Raw genomic sequence first — 27,623 nt, forward strand, 5'->3', positions numbered from 1 at the left:
TTTTAGGTGCAGTATAATTAATAACAGATTTTTCTTCAGAATTTTTTGGTAAAGCTTTTTCTATTTGGAGTCGTGATCGGTTAGAATTTCATAAACTTCATTCACCACGGGAAAAAGGTCATTATTTTTTTTAAACATGTCCCAAACGCTTTCAAAATTTCCAAGGGAAGTTGCGAATTTTGTAGTTGGGTGACTTTTTCATGAAGGTATTTCATATTCGGGGAATCGCATAAAGAGCAGAAAAACCTTACGTTGTTGTATTTTTGGTTGTATAAGGCCTTGGTAGTTGTTTTGTCCAGGCCCGTACATGACATACAAAAACTTCGTCGGCACTCTCCACTACAGCGAACTTTATTTTTTCTTTTTCCAAGATGTTCTTCTGGCAGGAATCGCACTTATACTCGGCCATCATAAAATAATAAAATAATAAAGTCAATGACAATTCAAACAAAAAACAGTCTGGTGGACAGGAACTTATTGTAAAATAGGGAACAGGAACTATTTATTTTGGAAAAACACACGCGCGGCGCGAACTTGACGATGTAGAAAGTTCAAGTTCAAGTTTACTAACTGTTGTGAAACAGACACTTCGATAAGCTAGTCTTCTTATTTCAGTGGTATCTGTTAATTTTTTAAGGATGATATCCATATTTATGTAGCACTGATTAAATCTTTTTTCTAGGACATTCAAAGTATTTACAAGCATCTGCGGTTGATAAATTACATAACGGGGATTTAGTTAAAACAATATTTTTTATTATTTTTTTGTCTAAAATCTAAATATTTAGTGAATAACTAAACCAAACGTTAACATATCATATATTTTTTAAATTAGAAGAAGAAGGTCTATTATTTAGTAAACAAAAAATATACAAGGTGTTCTATTTAAAAAATACTAACTTTGTATTTTTTATTAACTTTGCGATATCCTTGTAGTATATTTTGGCACATTTCGTGGCGATTAAGGGTAAACTCTAAAACTTTTATATTTTATAATTTTTTTCTACTCCGTATAATAACCGAGCTAGGGCTCTATCTAAATATAAAAAAAACCTGTACAAACGTAAGTTTATTTCGTTTGTCCTAATATTCGGAGAGTTGTTAAAGTAAAGTCTTGTTACTTTATTGATTATTACTTTTAGGATATAATCCCTCATTTTCATGTTTCTAGAAAAAAGTCTAAGTCTCATTTTTGAATCACCTTGTCTTCTATGGCTCTAAATGAATAGCCATCACCCTAGAAATACAAATTGATGTGTTTCCAAGATAGACCAGGAGACTCGCAAATCGCTCACTGAATGCAGACTTAGTCCAAGTCCAATTTAGCTCAATTTGTGTATTAAATCCTAAATGACACTATTAAAAATGCTGAATTTGGGTGCAGAACATCCCACCTACTATCCTAACTGTAACCTGTAATTTAATTCAGTGCAGAACAATCCTTCAGCATAGACGTATGTTAACTCGCTGCGTGGAGTGGACATAAGATAGTTCTGCATTTAAACCAAGTCCAAACATTTATGGACTTAGGTTAGTTCTGATTTATTTTTTATAATTTAAACGGTGAATTTCTTTTTTGTTGAAAAACTTGTACTCCTAAAATGAGTTCTAGAACTGTGAAAATGCTTCAGTTATTAAAGGACAAAACGATTAAGGAGACTTTAAACACAAGTTAGTTGATAAAATTTTTATTTTTTTTTTGTACTTTATATTAAAAATTAATTTATTCTATAGATAAAATCTAAATTGTTGTGGCGGATTCATAGTTTGAAAACTATTATTTGGATATTTCGCCACAGTTCCATATAAAATATAAAAAAAATATTAAATTGATCTTCATTTCAATAATTTTTTTACTTAATTATATTTTATATAGAACTGTGGCGAAATACCCAAATATTAGTTTTAATCTATGTTATTTCAATATAAATTAATTTAGTAAACTTGCAAATTTAGATCTTAAAGATCAATATAAATCTGCCACAGTCGTGCTAGCAAAAAGCGAAAATAACGTGTCTCGGGGGATAGACTTCCAGTCCAGTCAAAAAACCACTGATGGCAAAAACATTATCAAAAAAGGTAAATTACTTTTTGTTCTAAAATAAAATTTAATAAAAAAAATTACAGTTATTGAAGAGGATATCTCTACTGACTTAAGTAGTATAGCTCAATTAATGGATAGGAGTGTTACACTACAACCTCTCGCTTTCTTAACTCCTTGGGAAACTTGGGAAGCTATTTCTTCAAAACCACAAAATAAAATTCTTGCAGCTATACATTCTACAGTCTGTACTAACCAAGTGCCTTTACAATTAGGAACTGAAGAACAAAATAAGAACAGCGTATTTCCGGACTATTTACCACCTTTAAACGTTTTGTCGTGTGCAAGTACCAGTAGAAATATAGAAAATGATCGAAGTAGAAATACAACTAAAGATCTGTGCATTTCAACATTAGAAAATGATATGTTTCTTTTTGAATCTAAAGAGGATCCTTTTGCATGCGATGAAGATTTTGATTATGAGCCGACCCAAAAAAAAAACAAGCAAACAATTTGTTGAGAACGTGGATACTTCGTCGAGCAGTGATTCTGAAAGCCAATTATCTCCTTTAAAGAAAAATACACGTAAACGACAGAGAAATCCAAGTAATTGGAGAAGGAATTAAATTAAAAAGCTACGAAATTTGGGAAAAGAATATACTAGCTGGAAAGGAAAAGTTCAAGCTGAAAGGCAACTTAAACTCGCGTGCATAAATTGTAGACAGAAATGCACTGAAAAAGTGACAGAAGAAGAGAGAAGCCAAATTTATACCAACTATTGGAAGCTAGGAGATGTAAATGGGCAACGGGATTATATTTCGAAAAATGTGGAAATGAAAGAGAAGGCTAGAACACGAAAAAGAAAAGAAAACCAGGACGAAAATGTCGAAGAAGATACTACGAAAGAGGAAGAAAAGGAAAACTCTAAAGAAAGAAAAAGATCATATTCCTTTAAATACATGTTTTTGATAAGAGATAATAAGATTAGAGTATGTAAAACCTTTTTTTTAATACATTAGGTATAAGTGCTCAAGTCGTAAAAACAGTATTTCAAAAAATGGGGACTACTGGTATCGTAGTAGAAGATCGCAGAGGTAAAGCTTGTAAAAACTCGAAAATCGATGATTCTATAAAGCAATCAGTAAGAGATCATATTAATTTATTTGAAACTGTACAGAGCCATTACTGTAGAAAAAATACGACTAAACGATTTTTACCAGCAACACTAAACATTTCCAAGATGTATGCCCTTTATCTCGAGTACTGTAATGAAAAACATCTCAAGCCACCAGCGACTGAAAGTATTTACCGATTGATTTTCAATAGTGAATTTAATTTTTCTTTTTTTATTCCAAAAAAAGATTTGTGTGATCTTTGCAATAAGTATGACCAAAGTACAGTAGAAGAAAGAGATGAAGAGGAATATCAGCTACACATTAGAAACAAAGAGATTGCGAGGCAATTCAAAAAACGCGGATAAGGAGAAAGCGAAATTAGACAATAATTTATGTGCAGCTGTTTTTGATCTAGAGCAAATTCTTCCTGTACCAAAATCTAATGTTGGGTTAACTTATTATAAACTCAAACTTTCTACATATAATTTTTATGGTTTACAATATGGCTAATGGTGATGGATTTTGTTATATGTGGTATGAGTCTATCGGAAAACGGGGATGCTCTGAAATAGGTAGCTGCCTAATGCAATTTATTAGCTTGAACGTACAACAAGGAAAAAAATAATTTTCCTTTTATTCTGACAATTGTACAGGTCAGAATAGAAACAAATTTCTTTTTTCCATGTATAACTTTTTGGCCCATAAATATGGAATTGTCATCAGACATACATTTTTAGAAAAAGGTCACACAGAGACTGAAGGGGATTCGATGCACAGTGTAATTGAAAGGGCTTCGAAGCATATTCCTATATTTACCCCTGATCAGTGGTATACCCTAGTCCGGACCGCAAAAAAAACCAAACCTTACAATGTATTTGAGATGGGCCAAGAAGATTTTTTTGATCTAAAAGCCCTTACCAAAGACACTGTTTTAAATTGGGATAGGGACGAAAACAATGATAAGGTATATTCTCTTAAAATTAAGGTAGTCAAAGCAAATAACAATTTACCAAACATAATTCTTTTTAAATATAATTATAATGAAAAATTTAAACAAATAAACCTAACACAAAAAGGAAGAAAAAAAATTGACATTGACCTTACCAAAGTTCAGCTTAAGCAATGCCATGAAGATTTAATTCCGTTAACAAAAAAGAAATATGACCATCTCCAATTTTTGTGCAAAAAGAAAGTAGTACCAGATCAGTATCATCACTTTTACCATAGTTTACCATTTTCCAGTATTCGTCAAGAAGAAAAAGACGATGAAGATTCGGGATAAAATCTATAATAAGTGCTTTTTTCTACAAACACGTTTTTCCAAAATGTTTTCAAAATGTAATTAAACAGCCGATTTTTTTTATAATGTGTAAATAACATGTTTGATTACCTAGTTTGTATTTTAAGAAATATATTTTTCATTTTGTTTATTAAAAAAATCGTTGTTTTTTTATTGGCAAAACATAAGAATTTTATTTACTGTAGGCACTGTTTTTTACTTTTTTTATAATTTTTTTTTGTAATCAGAACTAACCTAAGTCACATATTATTTTACTTAACTAAATCTCATAATTACATAGGATATTAGTAGTGAGAAACAGGGATTCTATTTTTTTTTCTCAGTCATATTTAAAGCTCAAACTTACGAAGAAACTAAACAAGGATTATTAGATATATTATAAAACATAGTTTTTTCTTTAAAATTAACGCATAGTTAAACAAAAATTAAAAAAATCATCTCCTGTAAAATTACGATTTTGTGACTTAAAATAGTTCTGCATTCAATGAGCGAAATACAAGTGCGTCCTTTTTGGTGAGATACCTTGCATGCAAACTTTATTATAATGTTTCTGTTTTTAGTATAGTTAATTGCCCAAAGGAATATTAATAACTTTGGGTTTTTTTATTACCCCAAATAGGTCAATTACCTCCTAAACAAGTAAGTCAAGAACAAATTTACCTTAAGGCAATATCAAATTCTATACATTGAATAAATATTCCCTAAATTGGCAGTTTCCAAGCGAAACCTAACACCTGGATATAAATAATTAATATCAAGAAACTTTTGCTGTTTTTTTCATAGGCTCTATTAGATTCCACTGTATTTACCCGATATTGATTCCGTTTGTCCTAGGCATTAATAATTATTGAAGTAATAATGTCCACGTCGGTCATATTTAAGCGATTTTATTTTTCGCTAGACATATCGACGTTATTTTTAGGTTAGTGCTTAGAACTATTTTGTATTGCGCTAAGTAATTGCTATTTAAAGATAAATTCTTTTGTTAACTAGTAATTGATTTGTTATTGCAATTTTTGCCATAAAACTTCTTATACGTACAGCGAACATTTATTTTTTTATAATCACAGATTGTAGTGTTGTTCATATTTATTGGTAAGTAAAAATCAGTTTTCATAAATATTAACACTAATTAAATTTATGGCGATATAGTATATTATACGCTAAGTAATCAAATATATCTTAACTAATCTATTTTATTAAATTATTTGTCTATTTAGGGCTAGAGAATTTTTAATATTCCATTTGACTAATAATTTAATATGTAAAATATGTCATTACTATTTAGTCTTTGAACTTATAAATGACTAGCAGAAGTAAAAGGCCAGCATTGACGTAATTACCTTATTTTTGTCGTATTTTAGAGATCTATATGAATGCTACTCTTATTTATTCGAAATTCTAGAAATAATGCGAAATTTATTTCCGGATAATACTAAAGTAAACAGGTTAAAAATAAGATGAATCTGAAAAATAGTTTTACTATTTATAGGCTCTGCCGCAACCGTGTGTTCCTTATTTTGCATATCTGAAACTGCATAAGAAAAACAAAGAGGATGTAGTAGTAGTAGTAGTAACAGTGTGTGGACAGTGTTCGGCGGGTTCACGGGTTCCTTTTCGCTAATCCGTAAAGCCTTTCCATTTAAAATATTTTAGTTCCTTTAGTGGCAGGAAGGAAGATGATTTCTCTCATCTTCTTAGCCTATAAATCTGGCACAACTAGGGCACAGCGGATTGGGCAGATATGGTTAGAACTGCAGTCAGCTGTAATTTCTTCTGTATCGGGACAGCAGCCACGCTATCTTAGCTTGGATTAATAATATAAATATTATTATTTTAAATAATTATACAGTGACCGCCTAAAGTTGGAGACATGATTTTTTGAGAAAACGCTCGAACCCGTCAATTTTTATTTTAAGTTGCGCATTATTTCACATAAATTTTTGTATACAGGTTGGAACATTGGAACAAAAAAAAAGATATGACGTCATCGGTCATTTTTTTAATGGAATGCTATATTTTTTATTGCACATATGAAATATAGGCGAAATTCCAAGCAAGTTTTGTATAACACACCTTATCTTAAAACTCAACTGTTTCAGAAATATTTACATTTAACCAACAAGAAAGCAAGTAAGTACGTCTATTTACAAATTAGGATAAAATGTTATATACTGTGAAAACTCTTATTAATGTATTAAGTGTTCAAACTGATCCCCATTTACTTCTTGGCAGAAAGCAAGACGGTTTACAAACTCATGTAAAACACTATCAATTATTTCGGGTGATATACGTCTAATTTCATATCTAATTCTATTTTTCAAATCTTCTACGTTGTTTGGCTTCTCAATATAAACTTTACTTTTTAGGTACCCCCCATGGAAAATAGTCGCAGGGATTTAGGTCTGGTGACCTGACCGGCCACTCTATTGGCCCTCTTCGTCCTATCCATCGTCCTGGGAATACTGTATCCAAGTAATTACGGACATATCGAAAGAAATGTGGCGGTGCGCCGTCTTGCTGAAACTACAAATTATCTGTCGGGACAGCAGTGTCTTGTTCGTCTGTGTGTAGGGCAGCCAAAGCAGAGATAAGATCTTCTTGAAGAAAATTCAAATAGCGTTGTCCTGGTTTTCTTCGAAAAAGTATGGCCCTATTACTTTATTTTCCACGATACCAGCCCAAACATTAATAGATTTACGGTGCTGTGTATGAGCCTCAGTTAGCCAGTGTGGATTTGACACTGACCAGTACCGATAATTTTGCCGGTTTACGACACCGTTTAAACAAAAAATTGCTTCATCCGAAAACAAAACTCGTAACACAAACTGATCGTTATTATTGCAAATGTTCATCATTTGCTCGCAAAATTGGTTTCTTCGATCAGGATCGTCCTCATTTAATTCGTGTGTTAGTCTAATTTTATAAGGGTGGTATTCATTTGCTTTCAGGATGCGTCTTATTGACGTTCCGGCTATATTATTATCAACTGAAATTTGTGAAGTTGCATTGTTTGGATTATGTTCTTCGACGGAGAGCAGAACGTTTAATTTTGTTTCTTCAGAAATTTTTGGACGACCTGATCTTGGCAAATCCCTAACATGACCTGAAGTTATGAATTTGTGCTCTATTCTACTAACTTTTGACTGAGAAATAGGATGGTTTGGGTATTTGCATTAAACAGTTCACTTACTTTTTTTGCGTGCGCACTCAATCCCCGTACCCTAGCATCATCAAAATTTCAATTCGTTGGGTTTCCGTTAGCCTTAATTTATTCTGATAAAAACTGTGAATTTTCGAACTGACAGTGACATTCGAAAATGGAGATTCTTTACAAGTGGAACCATGGAAATAGAAACAATTGGCAGTGTTTATAACATTATTTTTATCCGTGATTATATCCTACTTTGTAAATAGACGTACCGTAAACTGGGGCTACTTGGCTACTTGCACACGTTTTCAGCACATTTCCCAATGTACCCCCGTACATTGTAACTTAACAACTTTGCAAAAATTACATTGTACTGACCTATTTAAGGGCTACCCATGACTGGTATAAAAATCGGAAGAATGCAGCCATTGGTCCCAAAAAAAATGTGTTGTGTGGTCTGCAAGTTGCCTCATGGTTGGGGCAACTTGCACATCTATGAAAAAATGTTTATAAATTGCATTCTAAAGCATATTCTGTACATGGAACCCCTTAATTATATGACAAAAAACCTATAACAAGGGCCACCATTACAACCAATTAAAAATTAATATTTTTAAAGAAAAAATAATATATTGCCAAAATATAGAAAACATAAAAACAAATTCTGTACCTATAAATGCTTAGAAATATTAATAAGAAGTTATTAAAAAATAAGCAAACTTTATCTAGCAAAACTTTGGTAAAATAAGGCACATTCTTTGAAAAATCACAAGTGTAACAAAAACAAAACATTGGCTAATTATTATTGTCAACTAGGAAGTCCTTGTTCGCATCACTGTCATCGACTGGAGATTCATTGTCTTCCGAATCCTCACGCCATTCGCATTTAAAATAAGGGTCTTTGCTGTCTTTATTACAGGGTCCACAAATCCAAGCTCGACACTTCGTGCATTGTATCCAATCAATTGCACCTCTGTAGTCTTTCCACGGTGCTCTTTCAACAAATCAATCAAGCTGTTGTCTAAGACTCTTTCGATGTCTGCATCTTCTAGTCCACCAGGAATGCGCTTCAAAACTTCGTCGGGATTTGCAGGATCCAAACCAGTTGCTCTAAATCCTGATTTGAGATTCTCTGCTACATTTTAACTTACCCCTTTCCACAATCTGTTCAGTAGGTTCGGAAATTGTTCTTTCGGGATACAGCCTTGGAACCGCGACTCCTTTCTCATAGGCGCAAATACGGCCACATCAAGGGGCATTAAATGCGTGGCATTGGCTGGGAAGGGAGTTATGTAGATGTTATTTGTACCACATGCCTCTATCACCCGTGGTGAAAAGTTGCTTGCCAGGTTGTCACCAACGAGAATCATCTGGTCGTTATTTTCTCTGGTGGATTCGACGTGAGGCACGAAAAGCTGGAAGAACCACATTTCGAATAAGTTCATGTCGAATAATCCGCTCGGACTGCTCTCATATTTTGTTCCTCGTGGTCCACCTTGCGTCCAGTTGTCATAAAGATTCAAACCTTTATATACAACCATTGGTGGTAAAAGGTCTCCATTGGCATTTCCACAAACCATTAAACTGATCGTAGCCCGGGCATGCTCCTGAACTCTTTCCTCTCTCTTCGTGTTACTTGGCACTACCACCTTCCTGGACCCAGGAGCATCTGTAACGTTGGTTTCATCATAGTTATACAAATTTAAGAAAATTGATCTCTAATTGCTAAGTCAATATTATTAAATAAATTTAAAACTTTATTACGATCCACTGATGCTCTGGATCTCTTTATGTTTGAAGCCATTCTAACGCTTAAATGGTTCCTTTTTATAAATAATTGTAAGAAATCAGGTCCAGGGAAGTTATTTTTGAAATTCGATTTTGAAAATTTTTTCCTTGTTTGTCCAAGAATTTTTTTATTAAGTCACGAATATCAAGTTTTGTGAGAGAAAATCCCCAATTTGCTACAACACCAAAGTCTTTGAAATGAGAGCCTCTTCTTGGTCACTTAAAACCTTTGGACGACCAACTGATTTCGAGTGTGCACCAAAGAAGTCTTCGACCTAACGTAGTCCGTTCTACTTTAAAAGTTTCAGCTGCTAATTTCCACGACCCGCATTTACTTTATCTACCGCTTGGCGCAAGACGTTCTCTGAGTAATTCCGGTAATTTCTTGCTCCCGGAGTTTTTTTTGTTCGTACGAACCATTTTTATACTTTAACAAAAATACACGTGGTGTGCAAGTTACCCCGGGGAGGGCAAGTAGCCCCACATTACGGTACTTATTTGTTTTCTTGTTATTTAAATGTAAATATTTCGGAAACAGTTGAGTTTTGAGATAAGGTATGTTATACGCAACTTGCTTGGAATTTCGCCTAAATTTTATAAATGCAATCAAAAATATAGCATTCCATTTAAAAAAACTACCGATGACGTCATATTTTTTCTTTGTTGTCCCCCGTATAAAAAAATTTATGTGAAATAATGCGGAACTTAAAATAAAAATCGACGGGTCCGAGAGTTTTCTCAAAAAATCATGTCTCTAATTTTTATCGAATTTTTGCGGAACTTTAGGCGGTCACCGACTGTCAACGATATCGACGCTCTTTCGGTGTGAACGGTTCTCATTTAACCCAATGTTATTTTCACTAGCGACGCATGTTGCTTATGCAATATCGCTTATTGCTTATCTCTTTGGTGTGAATTGTGCCTAAAAGATCTTTGAAAGATAACGCGATATGCTGAGGCATATAAAGTTTTTTTGTTGTAATATTTCTGGAATGTATATTATCATGAAAATATAGGCTTATTTTTTAACGGCGTAGACGAACTAGGTTCATTTAAGAATTTCTGCACGAAAGATGTCAGATGAAGTTTTTTGCGGATTTCCATATTAATCCAATCAAAATCGCAAACTTTTCTAACTCCATAAACCAGTCCAGAGCACCTTTTTTTCTATATTCGACATTTGTCTATCAAGACAATATCCATATACAGTGCTTTCATTTTAAAACGATCCAACCTTAATAACTTTCTTAAACAAAAAAAAAAAAAAAAAAAAAACACGTCAAATTAGATATCCAGGGGGACGTTTAATTATGCATTTACTGAACTTCTGTCACCTCCTCACCTCCAGCTAACCTCACTTTAATATGTCAAATGGGAACCCCCATCGTGTGATACATCATAGTAAGGAGCGTAAAATTCTCTATTCAACGGTACAAAAAAAAATTAAATCGGCAAATGTGTAAGCAAATAGTTAGCCAAAATGTCTAGAAATATTGAATATTTTATTTACGCCAAACTTTGGTATGTCAAATGGCTACCCCATGGTGTGATACATTATTTTAAAGGGCATTCGTTATGCTATCAATGGTTGTAAAAAAAAATTGATTGACCAAGAAGCAATTAAAGTGTAAATCGGTAGGGTAGAAAAACAAATTTAATTAGTTTAACAAATTTATTTTATTAAATGTTCAAAATGCGCGCCGTTATTAGCAAGACAATAAAAAAGCCTATTTTCAAACTCCTTACGAACATTGGCAAGGGTCTGCCCGCTAATTTCTCTGCATTCTTGAAATATTCTATTTTTTAAATTCTCAATACTCTCAGGTGGGGTTTTATAAACTTTGCTTTTTAAGTAGCCCCAAAGAAAAAAGTCTAGTGGGGTTAGGTCCGGAGACCGCACAGGCCATTCGATTGCACCACGTCTGCCAAGCCCTTGTCTCCCTTGGTTTTTTGCAACCTGAGCAGGCTAATTGCATCCTCATTCAAGGAGCCGTCTATAACTGTCAGCACCTTCAAAACATTTCCCTTAACGACACTTTCATTTTGCTCCATATTATTACAGATTCCAGTTATGGCCAAATTATTGGCTATCTTTTTATGTTCTAAGTTTTTCACAAAACCTGAAATAAAACTCACATCACGTTTAAGAGCTAGATTTTCTGTCCTGAGATCATCAACCAATTCTGAAAGAACTTGGGTTATTTTCTCAGTTTCCAAGAGAGAATTCAAAATGTTTAATGACTTAGATGAGTAAAGGTTTAGGTTAGTAAAGTGTTAAGTCTAGTGGTTACTGTTATACATTTTATTATCTGTGTCTAAACTGTGTTGGATCCAAGATTTACAAATTTGTGTTACTCCTATACCTTAAGATTATGACTTGTGTTTTTTGTAGGTTAGTATTTTAATTACCAGGCTACAATAGTTCTTAACTTTTTGTTTAAAAGCTGAAACTTGCATTTTAATTTAATTAATATTTTCTTGAGGATTATTAAACGTTATAATAATAATAATTATTATTATTATACACACACACTATCTCAGCCAATTGGCTGGATAAAATTCATCCACCCCCGGATACAAGTATCAAAAGGGTTGGGCTCCACCCCAGAAGGTACTTGAGAACGACAACTTTAAAATCTACTACGACAGGCCCATTATCACCGACAGACAGGTGACAAATAACAGGCCTGATATAGTGGTGGTGGATAAAGGACTCAACTCGGTCCTTCTCATCGCGATACCAAATAACAACAACGTATTAAGTAAGTATCAGGAGAAGGTAAGTAAATATGCCTATCTAGCTTTTGAGATCCGATAAATGTGGCATGCAAACAGGGTCGAAATCGTCCCAGTAATATTATCATCTACAGAGCTTATACCGCACAGAACTGCACAGGAACATCTATATCGACCTCTAGAAAGCGGTCATTCTGAACACTTGCCGCACCGTGAGACAATTTGTACAGGTACAATAGCTATTGACAGAGCCCAACCCTTTTGATACTTGTATCCGGGGGTGGATGAATTTTATCCAGCCAATTGGCTGAGATAGTGTGTGTGTATAATAATAATTATTATTATTATAACGTTTAATAATCCTCAAGAAAATATCCATAAAACTGTCAGCGAAAATAGGCACATGGATTAAAACGCAAATTTCAGTTTCTAAACAAAAAGTTAGGAGCCTGGTAATTAAAATACTAACCTACAAAAAACACAAGTTATCATCTTAAGGTATAGGAGTAACACAAATTTGTAAATCTAGGATGCAACACAGTTCAGACATTAATAATAAAATTTGTATAATAGTAACGACTAAACCCTAAATAATGAATAATTTGTAACTTATGTAAATTCGTTAAAATATTTCTATTAAGGGCTATAGTAGTCTTTTAAGTAAGGGCAAAGTTTACAGAATAGTATTCTATTCTGTAAACTTTGGTAAGGGACTTAAATTTTAAATTTGTCTGAAAAAAATTGATGTAAAAGTACGTTTATGATAGCCTTTAAACTTCAGAAATATATTTTAAGTAAAATTTCAGTATAAACTGACTAAATAATGACGTATTTTAACTGAATAATTTTCATTAAAATATTTAATTATTAGGTAATATAGGTTTTTAAATATTAAATTTGACTGATAACAGTGATATAAATTATATCTATTTTGTTAAAATAGTACAATATTAAGATTACAGCCCTTAAAACTTAGATTTAATTATTAAATCATTTTTAAAACAATATACGACTTTTAATTTTAAGGTGCATTCTACAGACATTCAGATTTTAAATACCTTAAAAAATATAAATAAATAAAAAATATAAAAAAGTTAAATCGTTGTTATGTAATCATTGTAATCGTTTATAACGTTGCTGGCCTAAATTTTTTTTTAACAAAAACGATGTTTTAAGGATATACAAGGTGGTCTTATAATTCAAAAGTAGATGCATATGTCTCAGAAGACGTTCTGCGTCATCTATACTTACTGCTTATCAAAATTTGAATGTAACTTATTGTACATTTTTTAGGTGGCGGGCTCAGAAGTAAGAATAACTCCTTCGCCCCCCGACAACATTGATATGGCCACATCTATTATAAACGGCCATAGTTCCAGTGCAGAAGACTTTGCCAAGCATGTGTTTGGCGGTGGGGCAAAACATGGCAAGTATTTTACTGCATAACCATATAACTTAAAACATAAGATATTTCTGAGATATCTCAGCAATATCTTTTAAGTTTTACTGCTGGCTATTGGAGGATATTCTGAAAACTTTAAAACCATACCTTCCCTGAGGTGTAACTTACTTGTACAACTAACTTGTATGTAAATACACATATAGATGTGATTATAGAAGAAATCTTGTTTCAAAAAAACTTTTCTATAAAATAATTTGGTGCAACATATACAATTTTTATATAATTTAAATTGAAGTTATGTGTTTATTTAACAATATATTAATATTTATTGCCTGTTACAAGCATTTTGGATAATAAGGACAGGACATATCAAATATAAATATATGCAAATCATTAAAATCTGTTTATATTATAAATTATAAATGTGGTATTAAATCATTCCTGCATAAAATGACTCTTAATTTTAATAATGTTGATTTATGCTTAATTTATAAAGATTCTAGGAGACCACTTCAATTATCTCTTTATTAATGAAACCCTATTTAACTTGATATAAAAGGGAGAAATTTGGTCAAATTAAATATTTACTTTTAAAATACTAGTGGGAGTTACGAGGCTAAATTTTGTAATTTTTATATAAGGGTTGCTTATGTAAAACTCGACGGGACAAGGAGGGATGTATCAAATAACGCTGTAGATAGCTGTCATTTTATATAAAAATTTAAAAAAGAGGGTCCTGTAGGAATGTTATTAAGGGTATAATAGGGAAATATATTTTTACTTATTATAATAAATAAAAAATTGCCCGAAAATAGCTTGTATAAAGTTAATATTGTATACAGAGTAGCGCATCGAAAATAACACTCAATTTTTTTTTTTGAAAAAACGCTCAGATCCGTCGATTTTGTTTTCGAGGTGGACATAAGTTTGGTGAATTAGGACATTAACACGTGCAGCGTGATATCACCCTTAAAATCTTAAATAGAAAGGAGATCGAGTGAAAGATTATTTTAAAGGTCTTTCAATTCCCTTTATAATTGTAAAAAATTCATGTACTTCGATTTAGTAGTTTTCGAGATTTATTGATTTACAGCTTAAATAAAACTCACATAATTCTAGAAACGTCTGATCTAAATATTGTCGAATACGTAATGCTTAATGATAGATACAGTGTACACATACACATACACTACAGTATAAACAATTTATCGAGGAATATGTGTCCCTAGGTCATGCAAGATTTGTTCCTCTTATTCAATGTAATGAGTTTTCCCAGCAAAAATACTTTTTTCCACATCATGCAGTCATTAGAGAGGACAGTGCAACCACTAAATTGCGTGTTGTGTTTGACGGCTCTTGTAAAACTTCAACAGGGTATTCTATCAATGACATAATGTTAAAAGGTTTTCAAGTACAGCCAGATTTATACGATATTTTGTGTCGTTTTCGCTCGTTTAAGTATGTTATGACTTGTGATATTGAAAAGATGTTTAGACAAATATTGGTTAATCCTGAGCAAACCTTTTTATTGAATATTCTTTGGAGAGAAAAACCTGAGGATCAACTCAAATGCATTGAATTGTTAACGGTTACTTATGGCACTAATAATGCTCCTTTTTCAACAATTCATCTGATTATTCAGTCGCATCAAATGCTCTTCTAAACCAAACTTATTGTGATGATATTTTAGGAGGTGTTGATGATTTTAATGATCTTAAAATTCTGTACGATCAACTCAACTCCCTATTAAATAAGCATGGATTTCCATTGCATAAATGGTGCAGTAATTCACCACAATTTTTGTCAGCATGTACTGACCAACTTTATTATTCAGAATTGGAATTTAAATTTCATTCAACCCTTAATAAAGTTCTCGGATTAAAATGGAATCCAGTAGTCGATTATTTTTTAATTTCAAGTCCTAAGAAGACTTTTCCTGAATCCTTTACTAAAAGAAAAATCCTTTCAACAGTAGCACAGTGCTACGATCCTATCGGATTCTTATCACCAGTTATTGTTATTGGTAAGCTGATTATTCAGCATATCTGGACTTTAAAAATTGATTGGGATACACCCTTAAAGGACAGTAATGTAATTATCCAGTGGAAAAACTTTGTTGACAATTAACATCTTCTACAACATCTCAAAATTCTAAGATATTTCTTTTTGGATAAACCTTTAAAGGAAATTCAGTTACACGGCTTTGCAGATGCAAGCATGAAAGCCTATGCTGCCTGCGTTTATATTCGCACATCCTATTCGGATGGTAGCATTTCTAGTTTTCTTGTCACATCAAAGTCTAGAGTCTCTCCTCTAAAAAGTGTTACACTTCCTCGATTAGAGCTTTGCGCTATGCTTCTGCTCTCACAATTAATCACAAAACTCATAAATATTTATGCTAATAGGTTTAAAGTAGATTCAGTAAATCTATGGTCTTATTTCGAGATAGCCTTATCTTGGATTGAGTCTCATGCATCCCGTTGGAATATATTTATTTCAAATCGCGTATCCAAGATACAGGAATTAACCTATGAATTTACTTGGCGGCATATTAAATCCTCTGATAATCCAGCAGATCTACCCTCTCAAGGTATATCTATTACTGATCTTTTACCTTCTAAAATGTGGTTTCATGGACCAGCTTTTCTAGAGCTTCCAGATCTTGATTTGACAAAGTCTAAAAAATTTCAGAGTTTAAATAACTTGCCAGAAGAAAGAAAAATTTCGTTACTTAGTACTAAAGTATTAAATCAGGATGTTTTTTGGTCTAACATTTTCAAACGCTTTTCAAGTTTCTTGAAATTGCAACGTACACTAGCATATATGCTTAGGTTCTTTCATAATTGCAAAAATAAAAACATTACAAATTCTGGCCCTTTAAAGGTCCAAGAATTAAGAGATTCTCTTAACCAAATAATACAGGTCATACAATCCAAATATTTTTTAAAGCAAATTTCTGAGTTAAAGTCAAATAAAAATATTTCGGATAAGACTTTGAGAAAACTGAACCCCTTTATTGATTCAAATGGGTTTCTAAGAGTTGGTGGAAGATTGGAAAATGCTAATATCCCGTTTGACCACAAACATCCATTACTTCTATCATCTCATAACTATGTTGTGTCATTGATGTTGAAATATGAGCATTAGGGACTTGGACACGCAGGTGCTCAAAATGTTCTTTCAAATTTCCGATCTAGATATTGGCCACTTAATGGTCTTAGAGACCTTAAGAGAATAATTTCAAAATGTGTCACATGTTATCGTTTTAAAGAGCAACCAGCTCAACAAAACATGGCAAACCTTCCCAAGGACAGGGTATTAGTATCTAGACCTTTTAGTCATGTTGGTGTAGACTATGCAGGGCCATTTACACTAAAATCTTCCAACCTTCGTAAGGCTCCTAGAATAAAGGCTTACTTGGCTATTTTTGTTGCATGTCTTCTAAGGCCGTTCACCTGGAAGTAGTCTCCAGCATGACCACTGAAGACTACCTATGTGCTTTGAAGCGATTCATAAGTCGTCGTGGTAACCCATCTATGATCTTCAGTGATAATAGGACCAACTTTATAGGTGCTAAGAACCAATTATATGATATTTATTCATTCTTCAATAAAATTGAAATTTCTAATCAAAATAAGGAATTTTTGTCCCAGAGCGAAATAAAATTTAAGTTTATTCCTCCACGAAGTCCTCATTGGGGAGGAATATGGGAAGCTGCAATTAAAAGTGCCAAGCATCATATCCATCGTATTATTGGTCAAAGTCATCTTACCTTTGAGGCTTTCTATACCATACTTGTACAGATAGAAGCAATTCTTAATTCACGTCCCTTATGTCCCTTATCAAATGACCCAAATGATTTTCAAGTTTTGACTTCTGGTCATTTGCTAATTGGTATTAGTTTGATGTCATATCCTGAAAAGGACATATCTTTAATCCCTGAAAACAGATTAACGCTTTGGAAACGTATTACTCACATAAAACAATTGTTTTGGAAAAAGTGGACTAAAGACTACCTAAATCGTTTGCAAAATTGACCAAAATGGTTTCAAGAATTTCCAAATATAGAACTCAACTCACTTGTTCTTCTGAAGGAAGATAACTCTCCACCATTTCATTGGTCACTTTCCAGAGTCATAGAAGTCATTCCCGGAGATGATGGTAAAGTAAGAGTTGTGAAACTTAAACACAAGGACGGAGTTTTTACTCGAAGTGTGGCCAAGGTTTGTCCTTGTCGCCTCAACAAGATATACCTGAAACCTTTTTGTCCTCATTAAATTAGTTGGGGATACTTGTGTAGTTTGGAGCAAATTGTTGAGCAAAAAATCAATTTCTCAACACAGACAAATTAAATTTGTCTTAACTAATAACTACAGTCTACAAAAACTCTCCGATACCTGGAATTGGTGTTTGGGTCTGTCTTGCCCCGATCAAGCCGTGGCGACACGAAATTTACCCCGCACCACACCCAGTATGACGATAAATGCAAACCAGGCAAGATCTCTACTCCGTCCAGCCAGCGACGTAAAATCAAAAACCCAAAACATCGAAGTCGATGTTAATTTTATTTCACATAAGTTGATCTTAAAGAGTTAGTTAACAGTTTGTGTCTTTTGACGGAAATGGTGCAAACCTTTCCCGAACATATCTTTAAATGGGAAAGATCTGTTTCCTGTATTTAATAATTTAAATAAATAGTAAATTTATGTTGCAAAATTGAGCGTTGCAGTTAAAATCGTTGTAAACTAGCTATTAAATCGCCCTTTAGTTTAAAGCATATTATTTTGTGGGCGCTTCATAAGAATATAAAGTTGTAAACAGGAAAGTCAAAATTTATGACATTTTCCATGAACATTTTTAATAACTAGTGAGGAGGCTGTTACTGAACCGAGGACAAGACTATTAAACATTTTGTGGAAGCGTATAGTGTGGAAGCAGCAGTGTATTGGATTTTGTTTTTCTGTGTCTTCACATAGAAACAAGGTACCTTTGTAATTTTAACTTGTGTGTTTTATTTTAAACAATAATAATTATTTTTACGCTATTTGTATTAAGGCCAAAGGGTTTAATTAAGTTAATTACTTTTGTCTTGGTGTTTATTTAGATTTAAAATTTATTTTTATTCGAGTGCTTGCTGGAATGAGTGTGTTTACTTAGTAATAAGTTTTAGGTTTTTAGCTGTTTAAAGAAAATTAACATTTTTATGTTTAATATAAGATATTTAGGAGAAAATTTGCTGAAAATTTTATTTACTAGCCTTATGTCAGTCCTTTCGTAGTGTCGTGTTAATATTAAGATATTAGCACAATCTCTTTAAACCTCTACTAAGTTTAATGTTTAAACTCTAGTCACGAAGTTTAAATACTTAATGTGGTGGGGCACCAACCTGTTGGAACATCAACCTATTCGCAATGTACCGCCAATCTGATTTTCAATTATGGCAGTGAATGCAGTATCTATTGCGTTCTTCCAGTAATTCCAAATACACTTCACCGGTCAAATTTGTAAGTAAGAAAAAAGGACAAACTAAGTGCTCGCCAAAAATACAAGACTTAACATTTAATTTTTGTGGCTGCTGTGTACGTACCTCCCAACGTACGTACCAATATCGGCAATTATGATGACGACATTTAAAAAAAAAGGAACATTCATCGGCAAAGCAAGTGTTGAAGAGAAAATATTCATTGTTTATAGTTCGTTTACTCATATCTTCAAAAAATGGCAATCGCCGATTAAAATCGTCTTCAATAAGTTCTTGTACAAGATGATATTTTATTCGAATAAAAACTATGGGCCGAATTCGTTGGATACTACGTCGACCATACACAGTATCCAATTTGCGGGTACTTAATGTAGGATCTACATAGACTTACCGTAAACTCCCCAATTCTATTGCTTCGTTCCTTATGGGATTTTCAATGTTGCGTTTTTTATTCGCGACTGATCCAGTTTACCGAAATCTAGCTACATATTCTAGAACGTATTTCCGATGCACGTTACTGTTCTCTTGCAAACTATGTACTACATTCCTATTTAAAATAAGTACAAGACATTTTTATCCTTATATCTTATTATGTTATCTTTCTTCAATAAACCACTTTTGTTGCTACAAAAAATGCTTCAATCGCTATTTTCAACAACAAAATGATAAACAAACCAGGGGTAGTAAAGAACACTTACTTATTAAGGAAATGCTTTTACAATTTTTGTTCTGAAAGTAGTACAAACTAATCTGATGTACAGGATCTTTTCCCATTAAGTAAAAAGTAAAAAAAAAATCATACAAAACTTTTGGGGTTTAACTTACAGTTTTAGAATCCGATGTCAAGTTTTATTTCCTTTAGTACTGTCAAATTTTGACAGATAGTCAGTTTTTTCTTATGGAACACCATACTATACAGGAAGCTTCATAGTTAAAATTAGTCGAATTTTCGTATAGGGTATTTCGTAGGAAAAAACTGACCACCTGTGAAAGAGAAGGCAGTTTGACATTTCATAAAGAAAAAAAAATTGACATCGGATTCAAAAATTTAACGTCAAAAGCCTAAAAACTTAGTATATTTTTTTTTAGTTTTCAGCTAACCCCTGTAGAGAGAGGGTCATATCGGGAAAGACCTTGAACCTATTAAAGTCTACTTTAAGCTTTAAATCAGTGAATCTCCAAAACTACTGAATTAGTAGTTTTGTACATGAATCATTATAAAAGAAATTGGAAGACTAAAATAAGGTATCACTTGAATTCTCTTTCCATATAAGATTTAAGGAGTGCACGTTTTAAAGTGATTTTCCACCAAATTTGTGTTCCCCTCGAAAACAAAATTGCCATTAAATGCCTCTATTTCGTTTTCGATGCGCCACCCTGTGTATATACCTATGATTTACCAATAGTTTTCTCGTAGTTTCAATCTCCATTAAATCCTTCCATTCCTTGTACTAAAAAAATATAAAATAATATTCATATTGCAGGTTCTGTTTCAACTAAAGCACATATATATATATATACACTATCGGACAAAAGTAGAGAAACTTCTAAAAATTCTTTGATTTACGGAAACCATGTATTTAAATTAAATATTTACTACAAATATTGTAGTTCTAGTTATGTACACAATTATGCCACCCTATATATATTATTTGCTTATGTATATGCTTACTCAGTTATATTGTATTTCATGCTTTATTTGCATTATTTAGTCTATATAATCACTTGTAATATTAAGTTAAGGTAATCTTCGTTCTTGCTTAGAGTACACTGTATCGCGGCTTGTCAAAATAAAAGTTTTTTAAAACGTTATTAACGTGACAGAAAACATAACTGGCGCAGTCGGTAGGATCAGGGCAGTTTTCGATTGAGATTTGCACGTCATCGAGACGATCAATCGTAAAAACGTGAGTTTTAACTCTTCGGTCCTGATACGAACGTGGAAGCTGAGATCAAACCTTATCAGAATCGCTCTGAGACGAGAGATCAGTGGAAACACCATTTGGCAGCACGTACACAGCACCTTAGCAACGCGGGGATTCATCTGATTGGAAAAAGGTAAGTGCCAATTTCCTTTCAAACCCTTTCCCTTACTTTGGATTGAGCGAGTGGAAAGTTAGTTTTAAGATTATTGTTATTTTAAATTTTTTATTGAAACATATATTTGAAAAACTTATTTTGAATTTATCTTTATCAATTGAATATTATTGAAATTACCATTGAACTTTCTTTTGAGCAAATCCTATTGGAATATACTCTCTCTTTATCGTAAAGGAAGAAAGATTCAAATAATTTAGTAGTAAAATAAATTTTAGAATTGAGTTTATGTTATTTAATTAATAACATTATTTTTATTTTACTCTATGAGTGAACCAAACGTTGACGCATTAGCTGAAGAATTTTTCAGAACTCTCAAATTACAACAACAAAATTCGCATTTAGAAACAATCACTGAACAATCCGAGTTATCTAACACAATGACTACTACAAGATCAAATTCTATAAATTACACTCTTTTAAAAATGTATGTTGATACAATTCACCCTTACAATGGTGATTCTAACACCCTTAATAATTTCATTTCTGCCGCAGATTTTCTATTCGAAACATATGATAACCAAGAAGATCCTATTTTAAAAAATTACCTTATTAGAACTATTAGAATGAAATTAATTGACCGTGCACTAATATTAGTAGGTTGCCGCATGGAATTATTATCCTGGGCACATATTAGAACTGCTTTATTAGATTGTTTTGGCGATAAGCGTAGTATAGAATGCCTTGAACAAGATTTGTTTGTAGCTATCCCAAATAAGAATGAACAACCCTTAGATTTTGCAAAAAGACTACAAGTATTGCGTAGTGCTTTAGCTCAAAAAATTAATAGTTTTGATGATAATTTTATGACAGCTGAAACAAAACTTATTCATCTTAGACAATATGATACTATATGTTTAAGAACATTTATAAGAGGATTAAACAACCCCTTACAAAGTATTATTCGATTAAAAAATCCAGATTGCATAGAAACCGCAATGACAATGATATCAGAGGAAGAAAACTTCCATTATACACAAAATTTATACAAACCATTTATACCGATTAACCATAACAAACAACCAACACTAATGCACAAACCACCAGCATATTCACAGAATAACTCGCAACACAAAAATCATAATAATAATATACAATATTCAAATCAAAATAATTTTAAAACCCCAAATAATAATTTTTATCAACAACATAACTATAGACAGAATTTTATTCCACCTAGTTATCAGAATTTCAATCAAAATTCAAATTTCCCACGAGGTCCAGTTCCAATACAACCTAGGCCAATGCCTCAGAGACCTCTTCCAACTAATCGACAAGTTTTCGGTACCCCAAAGAATGTTTTCAAACCCACAGGTCGAACACCCCTTGATAAACCTGAGCCAATGTCAACCAGAACATCTTATACAATGCCAACAAATTCCAACATTCACCCCAATAATCATTTTAAGCCATCTGGCCCAAGAAATTTCATTTCCCAAGAACTTTTCCAAATGGAAAATAAAAATCTAGAAGAAAATGTCACAACCAATTACCACCCCAGTGAAGATAATGATGATTATTATGGAAATAATACTGAAAATCCTTATCAGTTAAATTCTTACCAAACAAATAGAAATGACCCCTGTACATCAACAGATTACAACGATTTTGAATATGGACCAGAATATTCTTACGATGAGAATGCATTCCCTATTCCAGAACAACAAATAGAAAATGAAAATTTTCCTATTACCAACCCTTCGAAAACCCTAACATAACATATGAAGTAAATACACAAGTCACTAATAGCCTCCCTTATATCGAAATTCAAAACCCACCAATTAAACTGTTAATAGATACTGGCTGTTATCCATCAATATTACGACCCTCCATAGCTGAAAAATATTTTCCTGACAAAATCTATCAATTTTCATCGATATTAAAAACCGGAGTTGGAGAAAAAGAAGTTCTCTATAAAGCCAATATTCCAGCTTTTGCAGAATTGCAAACAAACGATTCGATCGATTTTATACTCTATGATTTTCATAACTATTATGACGGTATTTTAGGCCTTCGAGAATTAACTAAATTTATGTTTAACATTGACCTATATCATAAAAGGCTGATAAAGTCAGACGGTATTACGACCTTGTCATTCAGATATCGCGAGCCTGACTCAACATTTAAAATCACGGTCAACGCCCACGAAATTCTAAGCACAAAAGTACCCGTGACAACATATGATACTATTGACATCATTATACCTGAAGGAACAATAAATGACTCTTTATATATACCAGAAACGCTCTGCACAGCAGAAAATGGTTTTGCACGTGTTGATATTCAGAATAACACAGATGAAAATATTACTGTTGAATTAACGAGTCCAATTGACTGTAAGATTTTACCAGATTATCATAAAGATAATTTTGAATTTTTTCACCTAGACAATTTAATTAATTCACACCCAGAAATATCCCATAATAATTACACTACATCTAATAAGAATCTCGATATTACCCAATTTATAAGACATGATCATCTTAATAAAGAGGAAAAGTCAAAAGTTTTTAAATTAATCAGAGAATTCTCAGACATTTTTCATAAAGAAACTGAAAAACTATCATTTACAAATAAAATCAAACACGAAATTAAAACACATGATGAAATCCCAATACACTCAAAATCATACAGATACCCTTTCATACACAAGGAAGAAGTCCAAAAGCAAATCAACAAAATGCTGAAAGATGGAATTATAAGACCTAGCCAAAGTCCATGGAGTAGTCCAATATGGATAGTAAGTAAAAAACCTGACGCAAGTGGAAAACAAAAATGGCGAATTGTCAATGACTACAGAGGAGTCAACTCTAAAACAATTGATGACAGATACCCTCTGCCAAACATCAATGATATACTAGACAAACTAGGAAGGTGTACATACTTTTCCACAATTGATTTATCATCAGGATTCCACCAAATAGAAATGGCACCAAACTCTATTGAGAAAACAGCGTTCACAGTGGAAAATGGCCATTATGAATACGTAAGAATGCCATTCGGATTAAAAAACGCACCAGCCACCTTTCAGAGAATCATGGACAATGTACTGAAAGATATTCAAGGAAAAACCTGTTTAGTCTACATGGATGACATTATTGTCTTTTCAGCAAGCCTAGAAGAGCACATAAAAAACTTGCACCATGTTTTCCAAAGATTACGAACAGCAAGATTGAAAATTCAACTTGATAAATCTGAATTCCTAAGAACAGAAGTTGAATTCCTGGGACATGTGATAACAAAAGACGGAGTTAAACCGAACCCTAGAAAAATAGAAGCGATCCAGAAATTCCCGATCCCGAGAACACCAAAGGAAATAAAATCATTCCTAGGACTCTTAGGTTACTACAGACGCTTTATAAACGGATTTGCGAAATTAACAAAACCATTCACGAAATGCCTAAAGAAAGGAGCAGTGATAAAACACACCCCTGAATACATACAAGCCTTTGAAACATGTAAAAATTTGCTATGTAACGATCCTATACTACAATACCCAGACTTTAGAAAACCCTTCGTTTTAACCACAGATGCCTCAAATATAGCAATAGGAGCCATATTAAGTCAAGGAAAAATAGGACAGGATCTTCCAATTGCATACGCATCTAGAACGTTAAACCAAGCTGAATGTAATTATTCGACCATAGAAAAGGAACTTTTAGCCATAGTATGGGCTACAAAACATTTCAGACCTTATTTATTTGGCAGAAAATTTATAATCGTCACAGACCATAAACCCCTGCAATACCTCTTCAACCTAAAAGAGCCAAACTCTAGATTGGTACGATGGAGACTAAAATTGGAAGAATTCGACTATGAAGTCCAATACAAAAAAGGAACCCAGAATACAAATGCTGATGCTCTATCCAGAATAGAGATTAACATGATGGAAAATGATTCTATACTTGGAAGCCCTGGAGACATCACTGAAGAAATTGATCAATACATTGCAAATGAAAACGCTACTTTAGATGATTTAGATCAATTACCAGATCTATTTAACCCTGCTTTAGACCTAGAACCAAAATCGAATAAAATCAAAATTCTTTCTGATATACAAATATTACCCCCTCGTGACCAACGTCCACAAAATGGAGATACAATTCACTCAGCAATAGATGACCCAATATTAAATATACCTATAACAGAAAATTGTTTAAATACTTACAATCATCAAGTTCTAATTACCCACAATACAAATAAACAATATTGTGCCTTTAAAACAAAACATTTTGAGAACAAAATTAGATATCACTTAACTTTGACTAGCAACTATGTAAACGAAATTGTATACTTTTTCCGAGAATATATCGATCCTAAAGTTGTACACTGCATGTATATACAACAATCTGAAATTGACAATTTAGGAAATAAAATAGGAGTAATCTTATCCAAAACATTTAAACATAACTCTTACAAATTAGTAATCTCCAATACATTCTTAAACGATATAGTAAATGTAGAAATGCAAACGAATTTAATAAAGAACCATCACGAGAAAACTTGCCACCGAGGTATTAATGAATGTATGATGTCACTGAAAAAATTATATTACTGGCCCAATATGAAATTAGACCTCACACAGTATATAAACAATTGTGACATATGTCAACAAGCCAAGTATGACCGCCATCCTCCAAAAATAGAATTTTCATTAACACCCACACCTCGAGAACCTCTAGAATCCATCCACATGGACACTTTCCAAATTTCTAACGTAAAATTCCTAACTATAATAGATGTTTTTTCACGTTACGCCCAAGCTTACCCCTTAGAACCTAGTTGCAACGCAATTACAGTTCTAGATAATTTAGCAATTTTTATAAGTCATCATGGACTACCTCATCAGATTACCTGTGATAATGGCACAGAATTTAAAACTTCCCTATTAATTGATTTTTGTAAACTTCACAAAATAAAAATTCATTTCACTACTACCGGAAATTCAAATAGCAATAGTCCTATTGAAAGAGTCCATTCAACCTTAATTGATCACATTAGAGTTTTAAAACTTAAATTCCCAAATGCGACAATGAAACAACTAATGATTTACGCGATTACAGGTTACAACCTCTCTGTACATAGTGTTACTAAACAAAAACCCTTTGATGTCTTAAATGGACGTCCAAACGCTTTAGACCCTTTTGACCTTACAGATGAGATCATATTAAATAAATATGTTAATGATCGTAAAGACCGATTAAAAATTATCTATGACGAAATCTATAATCAATCTCTTAATACTAAATTACGTTTAAATGAAAAACAGAATAAAAATAGAGAAGCCCCTATAGATATCCCATCAGGATCAAAAATCTATGTAACAGATAAATCCGCTTCGAGAACTAAAGATAAAGCGCGCAAGAAAATAGAATACGTTCAAGAAGATATCGGTAATAAAATCATTACTAAAAACAAGAAAGTTGTACATAAATCTATGATACAAAAACCTAAAAAACACTTTCTTTTCCCTAGAAATAATGAACCTCCTGACACTTCAGAAGAGCTTCGCAGTTCTCCTACAAGTATTATCGACAACAGTGATAGCGACTAATCCTATCATAACCCCAATCAAATCCCCTTTATTCCCATTTCACTTAGGAAATGCGAGAATTATTGAAAGTAAACATACTTTCCTCCATTATGTAGAAATTAAACCATTAGTTATAGAGCTTACTAAACTAGAAGATAATTTTAGAATTTTAATTGCTGCTTGTAATGAAACAAATATTATTAACGCTTTGCTTTTACATCATATTAACACATTAGATATGCTTAAACACGCTAGCTACTTTATTAATGAAATCAAAACTAAACTTAATAACATTAAACCACATAGCCGTGAAAAACGAGGCTTAGTAAATATATTAGGTAAAACGTCAAAATGGCTTTTTGGTACATTAGACTCCGATGATGGAGAAAGATATGACAAAGCAATTGAAGAATTACGCTATAGTCAAAATACATATAAAAAAGAAATAAATATGCAAATTTCATTAACAAAAGATTTAATTAACAGTTACAATAACACCATACATACTTTAAGTAAAAACCAGAACTCTTTAAAAAATCATGTTGACCTTTTCAAAAAGCAAATGAATAAAACAATTAATGATCTTTCTATATATTTAAAACTTCAAAACACTATAAGTCAATTAATTATAAATTGTCAAAGTTTTATTACTTTCCTAGACAATTTAGAGGATGCGATAATGTTTGCTAAACTCAATACCTTACATAGTACCGTAGTTTCAGCTATCCAATTAGAACAAATAATTTTGAATCTAACTACCCTTTATGGTGAGGAAAGACTAATATCATTTAGCGACTTAAATTATTATTATCAATTAACAGGACTTCAAGTAAGTTTTTCAAATGATAAAATAATTTTTGCTATTCATTTTCCTATATTTATAAAAGAAACTTTCGAACTTTTCCACCTGTTTGCTATTCCAACAAACCAAACCATTATAATTCCCAAACTTCCTTACCTTATAATTGGCACTGATCT

General features: G+C 32.5%; 1 protein-coding gene across 6 annotated transcripts in view; it reads left to right on the forward strand.

Annotated features, from left to right (window-relative positions):
• LOC126738992 (band 7 protein AGAP004871) overlaps window positions 1–27,623 on the forward strand; it is a 102,630-nt gene that overhangs the window by 11,911 nt on the left and 63,096 nt on the right. For 4 of the 6 annotated variants that reach the window (XM_050444753.1, XM_050444912.1, XM_050444552.1 and 1 more), the window contains exon 2: window positions 13,425–13,557. In XM_050444753.1, coding sequence (XP_050300710.1) covers window positions 13,476–13,557 — 82 coding nt within the window. In that variant the 5' untranslated portion in view covers window positions 13,425–13,475. Of the gene's footprint in view, window positions 1–5,404; window positions 5,552–6,017; window positions 6,204–13,424; window positions 13,558–27,623 lie in introns of those variants that run through there. The other 2 variants (XM_050444829.1, XM_050444678.1) reach the window with 2 other exon arrangements.

The sequence above is a fragment of the Anthonomus grandis genome, chromosome 1 (genome assembly GCF_022605725.1).
Source record: "Anthonomus grandis grandis chromosome 1, icAntGran1.3, whole genome shotgun sequence".
NCBI lineage: Eukaryota > Metazoa > Arthropoda > Insecta > Coleoptera > Curculionidae > Anthonomus > Anthonomus grandis.